Raw genomic sequence first — 16100 nt, 5'->3', positions numbered from 1 at the left:
CATAAATGGAATCCCGTGGCTCACAGTCTAAACAGAAGCACTGCCGCTTCGAAGACCAAATGGAAGTGGAATCCTAAATAAGAACGAGCTGTAATGTCATCGTTCACTCAATTACAGAACGTGGATGCCTAGCTTAAATATTTACAATATATAGATAGTCTACTTAGCTTATATCAAACCATAAAGTCTTGCTAAAACCGAATCTGCGAATAGTGGCAAAAATGTGCCATAGTATACTTTACTCTAAACTGCAGACCCCAACAAGCACACCAATTTCTGACACTCGCCACAGTTATATATAATATAGATGCACGTATATACCTGCCGACATTTCAGATGAGGCCTTGAAAGTAATTCTTCAATTTACTTTTTTTTTATTATATTTATAAAAGTGTGGAACCTGTACAATCAATTTTAGTACCTTAACAACACATGAATATATATGGAATTAGAGCCAAACCAGTCACAATATGAGGAATTAAAAGGAGACAGTTTACAGCATTCCCATCGTTCTGGCAAAGCCTTGCCGATTAAGTCGTCTTACTTACGAAACAACTAAAAGTATTCAATAGAATATCAGGAGAATTATCTTTGCGCCTAGTTACACGCAATGAAACTTTTGTTGTTGCTTTTAAGTCAAACAACTAAAAGTATGCAATAGAAATTGTCAGAAGAATTTTATTTGCGCCTAGTTACATGCAATGAAACTTTTTTGTTTTTTGCTTTTTGTCAAGCAACTAAAAGTATGCATTATAAATTATAAGCAGAAATTTTTGCCTGCAACTAAAAGTGTGCAACACAAATTGTTTGCCCCTTGTTGCACGCAATAGAAATTTTCATCGCCGAATTTTGTTTTCTTTCTGCGATTTCTGTTCGCCTGGTATTTCAGCTGAAATTTTTATAAAAATCTCGCGTTGCAGCAAGCAGCGATATTTATAAAATATTTTTTTTTGCTAAATGCTGATTACTGCAAATTTTGTTGCACATATATATATAAAGAAATAGTTCCATAAAAAAAGCACCTTGCCGCTGAGATGCAAAAGAGCTGTCTACGTGCAGTGTATCCTGCCGATATGGCTCTATGGAGTGCAAATCTGGGGAATTGCTGCCAAATCCAATTATAAGCGGGTTCAGGTTTTGCAGAACCGAGTACTGCGACAGATAACCAACTCCCCTGGTATGTACGCGGCTCAATACTTCACAGAGACCTTAAGCTGTTTACTGTCGAAGAGCAGATTGGAAGACACACAAGCAGATACACGGACAGACTGCAACGACACCGAAGCCTACTTGCAAGAGGTCTAATCCCTGCCAGACCCCTAAGACGACTTAAACGGCAAGGCTTAGCCAGAACGATGAGAATGAGACTATCTCCTTTGAATTCCTCATATTGTGACTGGTTTGGCTCTAATTCCATATATATACATGTGTTGTTAAGGTACTAAATTTGATTGTACAGGTTCTACACTTGTATATATATATAATAAAATACTAAAATACTTAAATACTAAAATATAAATGTTTTGTTTATTGCCATAAAAATTGATTTGTTTTATAGATTTTTCATTTAAAATAAACTAATTTTCTTATTTGAAAATGGGTTTCCATATACTTTGTTCTTATGGGATAAAAGAGCGTGATTAGAACTGAGTCTCTTGGTTATATAGTTAAGTTCATTAAGTTAAGCGTGAGCGAGATATAATCTAATTTTTCTATATAAATATTAATTGTTTTATAGATATAGTAAAGGTTATCTGCCAGTCAGGTCTACTTAAATTAAACATGCATTGTTTTTTTTTATTTATAAAATGTTTTTAAATCTATAAAATGATCAGTTGATTAGCAATGAAATAGTTGGCATACGTACCACACAGCAAATTTATATAAATTTCTTGTTTTACAGTCTCAGTATTACTCAATCTTGGGTATTCCAACGTTTTGCACATTTTGGATAAGTTTAAATTAAGCAGAGCCTCACGCACTGAGGCAGTATTACTAATGCAATGAAATGATAGCTAAAAGTAAGGATTGAGTTTTAACTAAAGTTAGGTTTGGTTTGGTTTGTCTTATGAACTGCGGCTGTATTATGCGAGAGTAGTGTGAAAAATGGACGGCTCTAACATGTCTATCTATCTCTCTTCCTATATTCACACGTTAAGGTCGCATAATTTCCAGACTAGCCTCGTCCATAATTTATATACCAAGGATTAGGATTTTGAGACGCTTGCCAGGCTGCCTCAAAATGGAAAGCCTTGTCCTAATTACAATTGCTTAACTTATATTAATTTATAACTTAACTTAGCTAATTGAGACGAGCGGCTTGTTCATCAAACTCTTCTTGAGCTTAGCCAAAGCGCTGTTGGCTTCCCTTTCGCCAGGCTTTTTGTCCTTGTTCTTGGGCCCGAGTGGTATCAAATTGGTGTCAATCAAGCGTCTGCGGAAGTTCTTGTAGAACTGTAACACCTGCGGATTGGCCCACACCTGTTTGGCATCAAAGTCGAGTATGCGCACAGACTGCAAAGACTTAGCTCTGGATAGCGCTACATAAGCCTGTCCGGCCTCGAAGACCTTGGACAGTGACATCTCCACACAGTCAAGCGTCAATCCTTGACTTTTGTGTATTGAGAAAGCCCAAGCGAGCTTAAGCGGCACCTGACGACGCGTGAGCAGTCCACCTGTGGCTGTCTTGATGATCCACTTCTCGTGCCGGCACACGTACTCCTGATTGTTCTTGAAGCGCACCACCGGCAAGCCCTTCTCAATGCGTACGACGACACCGCGTGCACCATTGACCAAGCCATTGGCTATGTTTACATTCTTGAGCAGCATGACCTGGGCATTGATTTTCAAGTAGAGCTGAGCCGGCGCCTGCACCTGTTGATCCAGTTGCTTGCTCATATATGCATCCGAATCTTCCGCACGGAAGAGCACTTTGTCCCCACTCAAATTCTCCAGCTTCGATTCGTTTATGGAGTTCGCATCGTTTGTGTGCGAGCAGAGCTGTGTGGCCAAAATGCCATTGCCCTCGATCTTCTGCTTGGATGTGGAGACCAGTCTCGTTGAGATGCTCTCATTGACATGTCCGATGCGCAGATGATTGAGTATTTGCACAAACTCTGGATCCGATTGACGATGCACTTGCTTCAACTCGTAGACACATTGAATGCAGCTCTCCCAAGCACTCGACTGAAAGCAGAAACGTTGCACACCTGTTTCGCCTTTGACAACAGGTGGCAGCTGCAAGAAGTCGCCGCATAGTATGAGCTGAATGCCACCAAAGGGACGCTCGTTGCGGCGCACATGACGAGCAACGGCCTCGATTTTCTGCAAGAATTAAGGATTTGTTGTATTTTTTGCTATATTATTAACCAAATATACATGTGTATAGAACAAACTTAAAAAAAAAGAAAGTATCTTCAAAACTATGCACACATACACATAATATCGAATACATATATAAGCGTGCGTTTGTCTGTATGTAGGTGTTTGTTGTGAAAATGTTCTTCCTCTTACTTTACTCTTTCCAAAAATAAACTTTTTGTGAGCGTAGGACATGCTCTCTATTAACAGACATGCATACATACATACATACATGCGCATATAACTATTTTTCTACATGCACACACACAAATGAACACATGTGCATATTGGATAGCGCAATTGAGAGTAAATAAGAATTTGTGTTTAAGCTTAGCTGCCATCTCGCTCGATCTCATTAGGCTTAATGCACGTTAGTTCCGTTGCTCGCTGAGAGCGTGAGAGCACAAAGCAATCGAGCACATAAATATATATAAATTTTTGTATTGAACAATGTTGTATGTTGTACAATGATGTAAAGTATAGTTAGTTAGTTTTAGTTTAAACAACTCACCTCGAAATACTGCCCATCTACCATAGAGATCTCGTCAATGATCAGGCGCTTACATTTGCGCCAGGTTTGTGCTGCCACAGGCCTTGCAGCCAGCTCTAGGCAACGTTGCAAGGTGGCATCGCCGCCAGCTATACCTGCAAAGGCGTGCAGCGTGGTTCCACCTATTAGGCAAGCAGCCACGCCCGTGGAGGCTGTGGCCACGGTGCCATCTGGTGGCAATGCCGAGATGATTTTGCGTAACAAAAAACTTTTTCCAGTGCCCGCGGAGCCGGTAAAGAAGACGTTTTTGCCCGCGGTGCAGGCGCGCAGCACTTCCATTTGCTCTGCGCTAAGACGTAACGAATCCTCGGACTCTGCCTTGGCCAAAGGCGAGGGCTGATATAGCTTTTTGGCAGCTGGCACGCTACTCTTGTCCTCTTTCAGCTCATCGTAGCGTCTCTTCTTGGTTGCCTGTGGCGAGGGCGTCGTTGTACTGCCACGCGTTATAAGCCCCGCCTTTTTGCGCGCCAAAACCATTTCGGCTGTGGTCACTGGAGAGATCTCCTCAAAGGTGCTGGGCCGTGTGCTTAACATATGCTCGCGCAGCTTCTTTTGCATGGCTGCCTCGTCCTGTGGTGTCGCCTCTCCGTTCATTTTGATGAAAATGGTGCGCAGGAATATCATCAAGGTGCCGGGAGGTGCATTCGACAGGTACAGAGCACACTGCTCCGCCTTAAAGTTGAACGTTGCCTTACCCTCCGCCATGAATTTCTTGTGCACCATTATGTCCTTTAGTTTGAATTTGAGTGGCTTTAGCTTCTCGGGCGTCACTTCAAGAAACATTTCACGCAAATCGTTGCGCACCAGACGCAATGTTGCTGTTCGGTAGGCCAGCTTGCGACCCGTTACGCCCACAGCATTCGTCCAGTGTATGTTCACCGCGCATGTTAGCACGGCATCGTTAAGATCCATTACTTATTTATTTTTAAATATTTTTTAAAGAAACTTTTACAAATCCCAGCGCAAAGCAAAAGAGTGTGCACACCTCCCGCCAAAAAGAACTAATTACCGATTATGCGATCGATATGCATGCTTTGACACGTTGTGTTATCGATGGCAGAAAAATGTTGACAGCTCATAACGTTAGATGGCGCTAGCTTAAAGCGCGCTATTATTATTTTAAATGTAAATTAGAGTTTGAACTTAGGCGACTTTTTTATTATGTTAATGTTATTTACATATGAATATTTTAAAAGTAACCACTTTTCTAAATGGGAAATACATTCTTCCGCCTTAAATAGACAAAAAGCGATAGTGTTATATCGATAGTACTAAAGCAGATTTAGACAACTTTGTTTATTTTACAACAATAGATGGCGCCAGCTTTACGCGCGCATTACATTATTTCGAATGCATTATTATGCATTAAATGCATTATATAATCTGTTTGGTATGAAGCAAATGCTCTTCAGTCCCGGAACAATCTTCAAAAAGAAGTTGCTGCTCTCCAATCTTAATTTAGAACAAAGTAAACTTTCATCGACTCATTTCTTCATTTCTCCTTATCGTAGTGCACATGAGACAATCGAAAGAGAATAAAGAATTGTTGCTGCATACATACATATAATACTACGACGTAATTGTAAAAAATGTATTAATCATTTACGAAGCAGCTAACGTTTCTTATGTAAAATGTTCAAGTACTGCTGCCAGGCTTAGATGCGATAAGGTGTCAGAGCAGCGAATACCTGTTGCACAATTAAAATTCAAATGCAAATGTGATTGAGTTAGGGGTTGTTAACTGATTAACTTAGGCGCATAACTAATTGAAAATCCAAGTATGCATACCTAAGAAATGTGGCAATTTTAATAAACTTGAACTTTTTTGTAAATTTTTAAAAATTTTTCCACTTTAGCTTTCTAAAAATCTTTTTAAATATATAGAATGACTAGAAGTATATTGAATAATGCATAAAATATATATTGAACACTAATAGAAAATATATTTATTTATATTAAAATAACTAAACATTTATTTATTTATTATTGACGGCAAATTTGTTAGTTAAATTATTGTAGCAAGCAGGAAATGCAACAACAATTAAAAATTCTTTCATCAAGCTTAGCTAAACATGGTGTTTATTGAAAAGAACGTAAAAGTATCTGCAACAAAAAAGATAATGAATTACTATATATATTTTTTTTGTCAGGCTTCGCCATCGATTATAGGAAGGGCAACAAAACTGTTCAGCCAATAAGTTCATGAAACTCGTCTGTTCTGAAAGTAAGAAAAAAAAAAGTATTGAAAAAGAGAGCGAAAGAGAGAGATAAAGTTCATTGATCGTTGCGAAGGTTTCAACATCGAGATGCGAACATTTCCATAGTTTCTTTTAAATTTTACTTTTGCTTTTCTTTTTGCGTATTTGCGAATGCATTATTTATGTGTGCTTAGTCGAAACTAAGAATCTATTTCCAATCGTTGCTGAATGATGAAAGGGGGCAAATTAGCTTTGTGCTTGTGTGTAGAGAAGCTCAAGTCTAGATAGCTTGTTTATTTATTCGTCTATGCACAAGCTAAGGTAAGGGGCATGGCAAATCGGGAATTACTAAAACTAAACCAAGTTCAAGCTAGAGAATTAAAATATGAAATATATAGAGTTCTTTCAGATTACAGTTTATATAACGAGGCTTGTTTTATTTATTACTGAATATATAATTTATCTGCAAAATAAATCCCATTAGCTTTTACTTGTCGCAATGTTTATTATTAGTCTATATCTGGGATCTATATCTTGAATCAGTATGGAAATGGAAATTAAAGTCTAAATATAAGCGAGTATGAAGCAGTCGCTTAAGCTCGACTGCAAAGTTTTTACTTGTCATTTCGAAGCTCTCGAAATATTTGGGCATAATTTTTAAAACAAATATATAGATCAGTTTTGAGTTATCTCAGCTTTTGGCTAATGAACTGCAGCTCAGACTTTTTGCTCGTCATCGCGACGATTATTTTCAATTAAATTGGCGCAATGTGAAATGGAAAGAAAAAAACGTGCCAAGCAGTCTGAAGCCTGCCTGCGTTAAGCCTCGATTAGATGGCGACAAAAGACCAAAACTTCGCTGATAACCACAGCTGATTTATAGGCCTATATTAAATGCGTTTTGTCGGGTACCTTTGTTGACGACAATTTCCATTTGGTTTTATTTTGTTGCCTTTGTTTTTCATGTTTCGCATAAACAAAGTCAACTGATTCGATTTGTTGTTTTCAAAATTTAATACATATTCAAAATATAAACGCATGCAGATGTTTTTTTCTGGTTCCTAGACATATGTATGTATATATATCGTATATATAAATATATGTATGTATGCATATTCATTTTTCTGGGTCATCGCCGTTCGCAGAGAGAAGAAACTGGTGTTTTCGTTTACCCTATTCATGGGGCATAGACAATCTGTAAAGCATGTCCGAATTTTAATATTTTATCAATTAGTTAAATTAATTTAAAATAATAAATATAAAAAAATGCTAAGGTATTTAAAATATACAAGCCAAAAAATTTAAAGTTATTTATGTAACCTAATTTATCTCACAATGGTCTAATATAGATTCCTATTCATATTCATATTTGTTGTTTACATAGCTTATCAGCTGTTTGGCGGAGAAAAAAATACCTTTATGACAAATGAGAACGGAATGAATAGACCAGACGCACACACATACATACATATCTGTTAAATTTCGTTCAAATTGATAAGCTGAAGAGCAGTCTGAATGATAGAGTAACTGGAATCAGAAAATAAATCAACAGAAATTAACTGGAAGAGCAAAGGACTAGAAAAGGAAGTACATTTTATGATAGGGTATAAAGAATTCGTTGGGTAATAAAAAGATTGCCAAAATTACTGTTAGATAAAATTGGTATGAAATAATAAACATAAAATATAATTTATGTATTATATATATATATATATATATATATATATATATATATATATAGTATGTATATTTAAAGTATTTGAAATTCGTTCAGCCACAAAAAATGGTATAATTTAAAATAAAGGTAATGTTATGTCTATTCGATATAAAATATATGTAGATACAGATACAGATATAGATATAGATATAGATATAGATATAGATATAGATATAGATATAGATATAGATATAGATATAGATATAGATAGATATAGATATAGATATAGATATATATATAGATATAGATATAGATATAGATATAGATATAGATATAGATATAGATATAGATATAGACATAGATATAGGTAAAGCTACTTTTCTATAGAGTATACAGTACTCTTTTATACCCGACACTTGTTGCTTTGCTGCTCAGATGCCTCTCAATCCCAATCGACCCTAGACTAAGACAAGAGCGCTCTCGCGCTTCATTCATGAGAAACTATCATTGAATAGAAATAGCTAAATTAAGATGCTAATTATATACACATATACATATTTGACTATACTTATATATATATAAATCTATGTGTGTTTGTTTGTAGATTGTACTTAACAGAGCTGCTGAAACGGCATTGTGCAATTTCATCAGCCACGCCGAATTTTTGGCGACAAAAAAAACGCGTTTCGTATGGCTATGGCGTGTCTTCTTGGGGTGAGCTCAAACGCATCCTACCTCTAGGCGAGACAGACGACGTAATTCTCCATTCCCACTGCGCAGGTACAAGCAAACTGAAAAACTCGAAAAACTCGTTGAGCCGCAGGGGTTGATAAGGCGCAAGCGAGAGCGAGTTATGCTTGCAATAGTCAAGAGGGAGAGCGCGCGATAATCTTACATGGCCGAGCAATGCTTATGAATGGGAAAGAAAGAGAGAGCAAGATAATCTGTTGTAGGCCTACACCCGCACGTAGGGCTGTTTTTTTTTTCAGTTATGCTGAGGTCTACGTGCGGGATGACACGGCAAGTTTTGTTGTTCTCGTTCTATGTAATGCGTTTATCACCTTCATTTTTGGGGGTCAGCTTTTAGGCATAGATATGGTTAGATAGACTGCCCCGTAAAGAGCAGCAAATGAGGTTAATTGCACAGGTGCCACAGATGCAGAAAACTGGGGGAAAAAATAGAAAGACACAAAATTTTCCTATGCTAAGTTTAGAACGAGGTCAGCTGGGAAAGTGCGTGCTTTGCCTCAGATCTGTCCGAGGCGAACATAAATAAGAGCACGTGGCTTAAGCACTAACCTTGTACATGATCGTGGGTGGCTAACGTGGCCCACATTAATAGCCGAGGTCCTACACGTGGCGCCATTACATGAGCTACCTATGGGTAATGGCCAAAATGGCAAACTACGTCGAATTCGTTGGCATAATATTTACATGCTTGCGTCTAAAAATGTCGTCAATGGCGCCCCCGCAGCTTGCTGTTGTTGTTGTTTTTTGCCGGCTTGTGCCTTCGAATTTAATTGTTATGTTAGCTTTAATACGTCAGCTAATTTGACCGGCAACGTGTCTTTATGCAAATCACTTATGTATGCATTTTAATGCTTACTGCTTTAATTTTAACGTGACTCATTGCTTCGATATCGATATTGACTACTTTAAAGACTGGTTCCTCTTGTTTGTGTGCGTTTGTCTCCACATTTCTATATAACTCTTGTTGACCAATAAACATATACAAGCAGCAAAGATAAACAGATTAGAACCGGTAAACAATAGCCCCCTTGGCCACACCTCCATTCGATCAAGGCTGCTTAAGCGAGTCGAATACTCTAGTCTGAATTGGCAAGATATAGAATAAAGCAAAACCAATAACAACTAAACGGTATATGCATACGAATAGCAACAACCACATTGTGACTTTTACTACGCAGAAATTTTGTAGAAAACAAAACAGGCAAAAAAAAAAAAAAACAAAAGCAAATATCAGCAGACGGCTATCCCGTTGGCTGAATGAGAGAAGAGAGTAGAAGCAAAGAGAGAGCACAACGTGCACTGTGTACATGTTTAGGCGTGTGTATGTGTGAGTTTGTTTTGTTTGCGCGCTAAATGAGTGGAAAGAGGAAGCGCGAGTAATATAAATACAGCGCCCATCACCGACTGGTGTCAATTGGACTCGCAAAGCGAACCAAACAACTAGTACGGAGAGCGAGGGAGCTAGCAACAGCTATTAAGCTACAACGCAATTTCGTGTAAACAAACAAAAGTCGTTCGATTACGATTTACTATTGCAACTGTTATAAAATAACGGAAAGTTTTTGAAAACCAAAAATAAAAAGATGTCTGCATCACCTACTGCTCGTCAAGCTATTTCTCATGCGCTGCCAATGGCCATGACGAAGACCAAGAAGGTTGTCATATCTGATCCCATTCAAATGCCAGAGGTCTACTCATCCACGCCTGGTGGCACCCTCTACTCCACCACACCTGGCGGTAAGTTCAAGAAATATTTCGGTTTTTGTGAATCAGCTGAACAATTGTGATAAGAGAGTATCGGACTGACTCTGATCATTCGCACATGTCCGTGACTCATGAGAATTTCTGTGAGCTCGTGCAGCTGTCTTATCACCTGTGCCGAGTCTGATGCAAGTCTCGTTTGAATGTCGTCTAATAGTTCCCTCTGGACTTTGTTTTCTTGCAGGCACTAAGCTGATCTATGAACGGGCTTTCATGAAGAATCTGCGTGGTTCCCCCTTGAGTCAAACTCCGCCCAGCAATATTCCCAGCTGCCTGATGCGCGGCACTCCCCGCACTCCCTTCCGCAAGTGTGTGCCCATACCCACCGACTTGGTTAAGACAACGCAATCGCTGAAAATTGAGGAACAGGAACAGTTCCATCTGGATCTGTAAAAGTCTCCATGTGGAGCCGCGCAACGCAATTCCAAGCAGCAACTGCCAAAATTCATGTTTCATTTAGACACATTCGCCTAGCTTGTATTATCACACTAAATCCCTGATCTTCTATAGTGTTAGCTCTCATCACTTAAATTTAAGTTCTCTGTTTAGTTCTCAGTCATATTGATTGAAATTGTTTGATAATTGTAGTCACTAAGCAATATAAAAAATAAACATTTTAAATTATTGAATTCAATACCTTTTTATATTTATTTTATCAGCTGGTGAAACCTTGAGACTCTTGGCTTATAAGCTGACTAATCAGTTATCTATAAGCCACTTGAATACTTCTTATTTCACCTTGATGTTGATATACCAGCTTTATCTGCATATACACATTTAGTTATATATGTGTCTATGGAATATATATATATATATATATATATATATATATATGTATATACATATATATCATTTTGGGGGTTTGTTGAACTTTCTTTCGGCATTACCGGCCGGCATCAGACGTAGAGAAACTACTGCGCAGTTTTTAGCCAGTTTCTCCGATCCAGTCACATGTGACCAAAATGCATAAAATAAGACGATGACAACATTTTTAGAGGAAATGGCTAATGACGATCTGTATATGATCTTTATATATTCCAGAGCAGACTGAAATAATTTCAGTCTTTATAGGTATACTTTATAATTAAAATAATATAAAATTCTAAAAAAACATACATGACATATCGAAATGATCAAGATATATAGACCAGCCGGATGTTCACAGTTTCGCCTGTAGATGGCGTTGCTGATTGCACGGGTAGAGGCAGGCGTGTGGGACAAGGTTAGCCACATGCCTTACCTTCTAGGGTCTGTTGAAAATATATGTTTATATGATATGTAAGATATGTTCTTTTAAAGGACTTTCACTTGAATGTCTTGAATGAAATACGGCAATACGGTATATCTAAATAGATTGAAGATATATCAAGGTAATCTGTACATAATGTAAAGTATATAGTATATATAGTATCTATATTGTATGTTCAGTTATCTTAACATTTATTAAGATTTAGACTAGGATTACCCACTCTGTATTCCCTCTGTTTTCATAAAATATTGCACATCTGTCTAAGCAATAGGAAGTACGTATGAAAAACCCTCTCTATATACATGCAAATATATTCTGAATCCGAATAATTAGCTTAGTTGATATAACTATTGCAATTTACACATATTTTTAAAACTAAATATATCCAGCTTATCCAGAAAAGATATATTCGATATTCTTAAACTTATCATACTACCCACTCTAAGTTTTCAAAGGATTATAACGCTTATATTTATAAGTATCACATAAAAATAATTAGTGGCTTAAGCTTTTGCAATTTGTTTGTTTGTAAAACAATTAATTAAACCTCATTTGCTTTGCTTAATACGCTTAATGAATGCCCAATACAGGAGCCGCAATTAAGTTATTATGCAAGAAATTGTAAACACAGAACAACAACAGCGTCTAATGGCAAAAATAACAGTAAACAATAAAAGAATGTGTAAACAATGTGTAAACAAAGTATCTAGTAGATAAAGAATGTTCGCGAGAAGCTTAAGCAGCCAATCAAGATATGTTTTCAGTTGTCCTTAGCAAAACAGCCCACAAAAATTAAGCACTTTTGTTTTACAAAATAAGTCATAACAAAAACAAAAGAAATTCTTACTAAATTCATTCAACACGCGCTGCCACGCTTGAGCAAGCAGCACAGCACCACAGAAAGAGCAAACAGAGCGAGGCAGGCATAGCGTGAGAGCGTCAGCAATGCAAGCCTGGCCAGGAGAATGAGAGAGAGCAATAGGGAGACAGCCATAGCGAGAGAGAGCGTTGAGCGCAATGACGTTCGATGGAACGTGTGTTTGTGGCTGTGGCTTTGTTTTGTTTACGTGCGATACGACTGACACACGAACAGCGCGCTGTATAAATAGCGCCCCAAATCAAAGTGTGCTGTCAATTGGACTCGCACAGCGAACCGAGAACGTTGAAGAAAGAAATAGCAACAGCTAAAAATCTGCAACGCAATTCCGCGTAAACAAACAAAAGTCGTTCGATTACGATTTACAAGCACAATTCTTGCGAAGTAACGGAAAGATTGAAAAACAAAAACAAGATGTCTGCATCACCTACTGCTCGTCAAGCTATTTCTCATGCGCTGCCAATGGCCATGACGAAGACCAAGAGGGTTGTCATATCCGATCCCATTCAAATGCCAGAGGTCTACTCATCCACGCCTGGTGGCACCCTCTACTCCACCACACCTGGCGGTAAGTTCAAGAAATATTTCGGTTTTTGTGAATCAGCTGAACAATTGTGATAAGAGAGTATCGGACTGACTCTGATCATTCGCACATGTCCGTGACTCATGAGAATTTCTGTGAGCTCGTGCAGCTGTCTTATCACCTGTGCCGAGTCTGATGCAAGTCTCGTTTGAATGTCGTCTAATAGTTCCCTCTGGACTTTGTTTTCTTGCAGGCACTAAGCTGATCTATGAACGGGCTTTCATGAAGAATCTGCGTGGTTCCCCCTTGAGTCAAACTCCGCCCAGCAATATTCCCAGCTGCCTGATGCGCGGCACTCCCCGCACTCCCTTCCGCAAGTGTGTGCCCATACCCACCGACTTGGTTAAGACAACGCAATCGCTGAAAATTGAGGAACAGGAACAGTTCCATCTGGATCTGTAAAAGTCTCCATGTGGAGTCGAGCAACCCAATTCCAAGCAGCTACTGCCAAAACTCATTATTAGTTAACTACCTTTAGTCTCGTATTATCAAGTAATTAATACTGATATTTAGCTATTCTCATCAATTGTTTGTATAGAACATTTTTAGTTAGTTTTTATTAATTTTAAGTCACATTGACTACGTATTTAAGTATTTATAAAAACAATTGCAATAAACAGTAAATAATACTAAAAAGTATTAAAAATTTAAAATTTAACAATGGCCTTAGATGACTTTATCAGCTGTTGAACCTTGAAAGGATTTTCAATTAATCGACTTCATCAATGATAAGAAATGTTTGTTGCAAATTCTTGCGATTCACCTTGAGACATTTTTTGTTAATATATTTTTATTATTTGGGGTTTGTTGAACTGCTGGAAATACCAAATGCCGGCCGGCACATGTTGGTCGAGGCGCCGCCTATTATTTAAACAGTAAACAAGAACAATAACAACAAGTTTTTTGCTGCGCCTCTCAAACTATGCGCGTGGCAGTGGCTCATAACCCACATTCTGTCTGTGCCAACATACACAACACACACATATACACACACACTCATTCATACATACATATGTATTAACATGCAATCATACACACACACACACACTCGCGCTTAAGCAACCAGCAGCCCGGCAAAAAATAGATTTTTAAACAACTGCGCAGTTAGCGCAATTCGCCCCCTCAGCATTCGCCGCAACACGCATTTTGTTGTTGGCGGCGAGGCGCTTGGGATTTAAACAAAAACAAACCAACGCCTCGTGTATTGCGCATAAGTTTTTATTCAAAAAAAGTGCTATAAACTATTTGCTTAGTAATGAGCACATTTTTACATATGTATAGGCACACATACATAAGTATATGTGTGTACTTTATGTTTGCGGCAAAAGTTTGACGTGCCTTTTTTTGCTGCTTATTGCTTGCTTTGACTGTGCAGCCCTGACAATTGTGCGGGATTAAAAACGTAGCATACTTTTAAGCGTGTTATTTTTATTTTACATGTTGAAAATTGTAATTTTGCGCTATTACTCATCAGATATTTCTAAAAATATTTGACAAACACGCGCAAATATTACTTAATACTATTTAAAAGAACTTTTTTCTTTAATGTTAACCTGACTTTCAAAGATCAACTACTGCGTAAAAATTTTTAGATATGCACATGTATATTTGCATATATTTATATATATATATATATATATATATATATATATATATATATATATATATGTAGATGTGTGTATAAATAATATATGTATATGTGCTTGTTAACTAGTATACATGCATAAATCGTATAAATCATTTAGCTATTTAAATAAACTTTTTGTGTTAAACATTTGCATATCAAAGTTTTATTAGGGAAATTTAATTACTGTTGACTTTTCATCAATGGATATTTAGTGGGATTAGTGGGATTTATGACAATTGCGGTTAATGAATTTCTTAAGTATTGAAGTTGAATTTTAATTGTATATATCGTACGTATCAATCTTAATTGGTTAATAAAATCAGCACTACACTCTTTGTCAATGGTGGCACCCGTCCAAAAAAAGACAAAAAAGGTACTAAACTGCACGTACTTGTACAAGGGATATTTTTAACTTGTTGCTTTAAGCCAAGGACTTTTACTGTTTATGACTTTAAAAGCTGAAATTTATGACTTTCAGCTTTTTTTTACGCATCTTGAGCTACATTTTTGGATAACATAAAAGTTGTAGCAATTAACACATTGAACGAAGAAACTAAAAATGCAATATGATGCATTTTAAAGTAAATATTCAAAAACGTACATGCCAATTTATATTAGGAATATATAGTACTTTGTGTTTTGCTAAGGACCTTCGACATAAATATCATAAATTTGATTTTGGAATAGTGCCCAATACATATAATGACCGCTGCTAACCAGGGAAATTAGCTTAGGTCTAAGGACTTTTGTAGAAATGTCCTCAAAAATGAAAGACGCTAAATTTGAATATTGCGGATATTCTGTTGGATTCGCTGTGGGAAATAAGCCAAGCGATGTCTACTTGCAACAAAAAATTGCATTCTAATTTAACGATAACTTATAACTTTATTGCATAACAGCTCATATTCCTTGGGCACTTTCCCGCATAAAAATAAACTTACGCAAGTCCAAGGTCCCAACAGGCATTGAAATTGACGCCCCAATCATTTTATCGCGGACATTCCTTTGGACTTATAATTATTATATTTTTGATGTTGGACCACGCCGTATCATGAGCTGATCTCGTGTGCCCGTTTGCTGCCAAATCGTTTGCCATTCGCTGAGTAGAGCGGGGCGCGTGATTTCCAGTGTATTCCCTGAGTTCGTGTCACATTTCAACCAGCTCAGCAGAAAAGTGTTCGGGGCGAACGCTTCCATTGAAAACAGAAACCCAACCAAAAGTAAAATCAAGTGTTCTTTTTGTTTTCTTCAACATCATCATCATCAATATACATATATATATATTTATATATATATATATATATCTTTTCTTTTACTTCTTGTTTCATTTTATTTTCACTTTTGTTATTTACGAACATTCTTTTTGTTTTTGTTTGTTTTTAGACACAAAATACAAATAGATACAAATATTTTTAATTTTTTCAGTTTTTAGTTTCCAGTTTTTCACTTCTTTAAAAACTACTACAAAAAACATTTTTTGCTTTTTTT

General features: G+C 37.1%; 3 protein-coding genes across 3 annotated transcripts; 2 read left to right on the top strand and 1 right to left on the bottom strand.

Annotated features, from left to right (window-relative positions):
* Positions 1-1790: 1790 nt before the first annotated feature.
* LOC111602484 (ATP-dependent DNA helicase PIF1) lies at positions 1791-4906 on the bottom strand. Its single transcript, XM_023319547.2, has 2 exons — positions 3872-4906; positions 1791-3324 (listed from the first exon to the last, which is right to left on the bottom strand). Exons 1-2 carry the CDS (start codon positions 4820-4822, stop codon positions 2299-2301), a joined length of 1977 nt encoding a protein of 658 aa, XP_023175315.1. The 5' UTR covers positions 4823-4906; the 3' UTR covers positions 1791-2298.
* Positions 4907-9940: 5034 nt separating this feature from the next.
* LOC111602482 (eukaryotic translation initiation factor 4E-binding protein 3-like) lies at positions 9941-10780 on the top strand. Its single transcript, XM_023319545.2, has 2 exons — positions 9941-10252; positions 10461-10780. The coding sequence occupies exons 1-2, from the start codon at positions 10099-10101 to the stop codon at positions 10667-10669; spliced, it is 363 nt and encodes a 120-aa protein (XP_023175313.1). The 5' UTR covers positions 9941-10098; the 3' UTR covers positions 10670-10780.
* Positions 10781-12671: 1891 nt separating this feature from the next.
* Positions 12672-13457, top strand: LOC111602499 (eukaryotic translation initiation factor 4E-binding protein 3-like). The gene is made up of 2 exons (XM_023319570.2): positions 12672-12970; positions 13179-13457. The coding sequence occupies exons 1-2, from the start codon at positions 12817-12819 to the stop codon at positions 13385-13387; spliced, it is 363 nt and encodes a 120-aa protein (XP_023175338.2). The 5' UTR covers positions 12672-12816; the 3' UTR covers positions 13388-13457.
* The last annotated feature ends 2643 nt before the right edge of the window (positions 13458-16100 follow it).

This window comes from Drosophila hydei, unplaced genomic scaffold (assembly GCF_003285905.1).
Source record: "Drosophila hydei strain 15085-1641.00,03,60 unplaced genomic scaffold, DhydRS2 tig00000172-arrow-pilon, whole genome shotgun sequence".
In the NCBI taxonomy this organism is placed as follows: domain Eukaryota; kingdom Metazoa; phylum Arthropoda; class Insecta; order Diptera; family Drosophilidae; genus Drosophila; species Drosophila hydei.
The sequence above is the reverse complement of the archived record's forward strand: the minus strand, read 5'-3'. Positions and strand labels throughout refer to the sequence as shown.

Coding starts and splice junctions, on each gene's coding strand:
- LOC111602484 (XM_023319547.2), bottom strand. CDS start 4,822: ATGGATCTTAACGATGCCGTGCTAACATGCGCGGTGAACATACACTGG. Junction 3,325..3,871: donor TAGATGGGCAGTATTTCGAG/GTGAGTTGTTTA, acceptor TAATTCTTGCAG/AAAATCGAGGCCGTTGCTCG.
- LOC111602482 (XM_023319545.2), top strand. CDS start 10,099: ATGTCTGCATCACCTACTGCTCGTCAAGCTATTTCTCATGCGCTGCCA. Junction 10,253..10,460: donor CTACTCCACCACACCTGGCG/GTAAGTTCAAGA, acceptor GTTTTCTTGCAG/GCACTAAGCTGATCTATGAA.
- LOC111602499 (XM_023319570.2), top strand. CDS start 12,817: ATGTCTGCATCACCTACTGCTCGTCAAGCTATTTCTCATGCGCTGCCA. Junction 12,971..13,178: donor CTACTCCACCACACCTGGCG/GTAAGTTCAAGA, acceptor GTTTTCTTGCAG/GCACTAAGCTGATCTATGAA.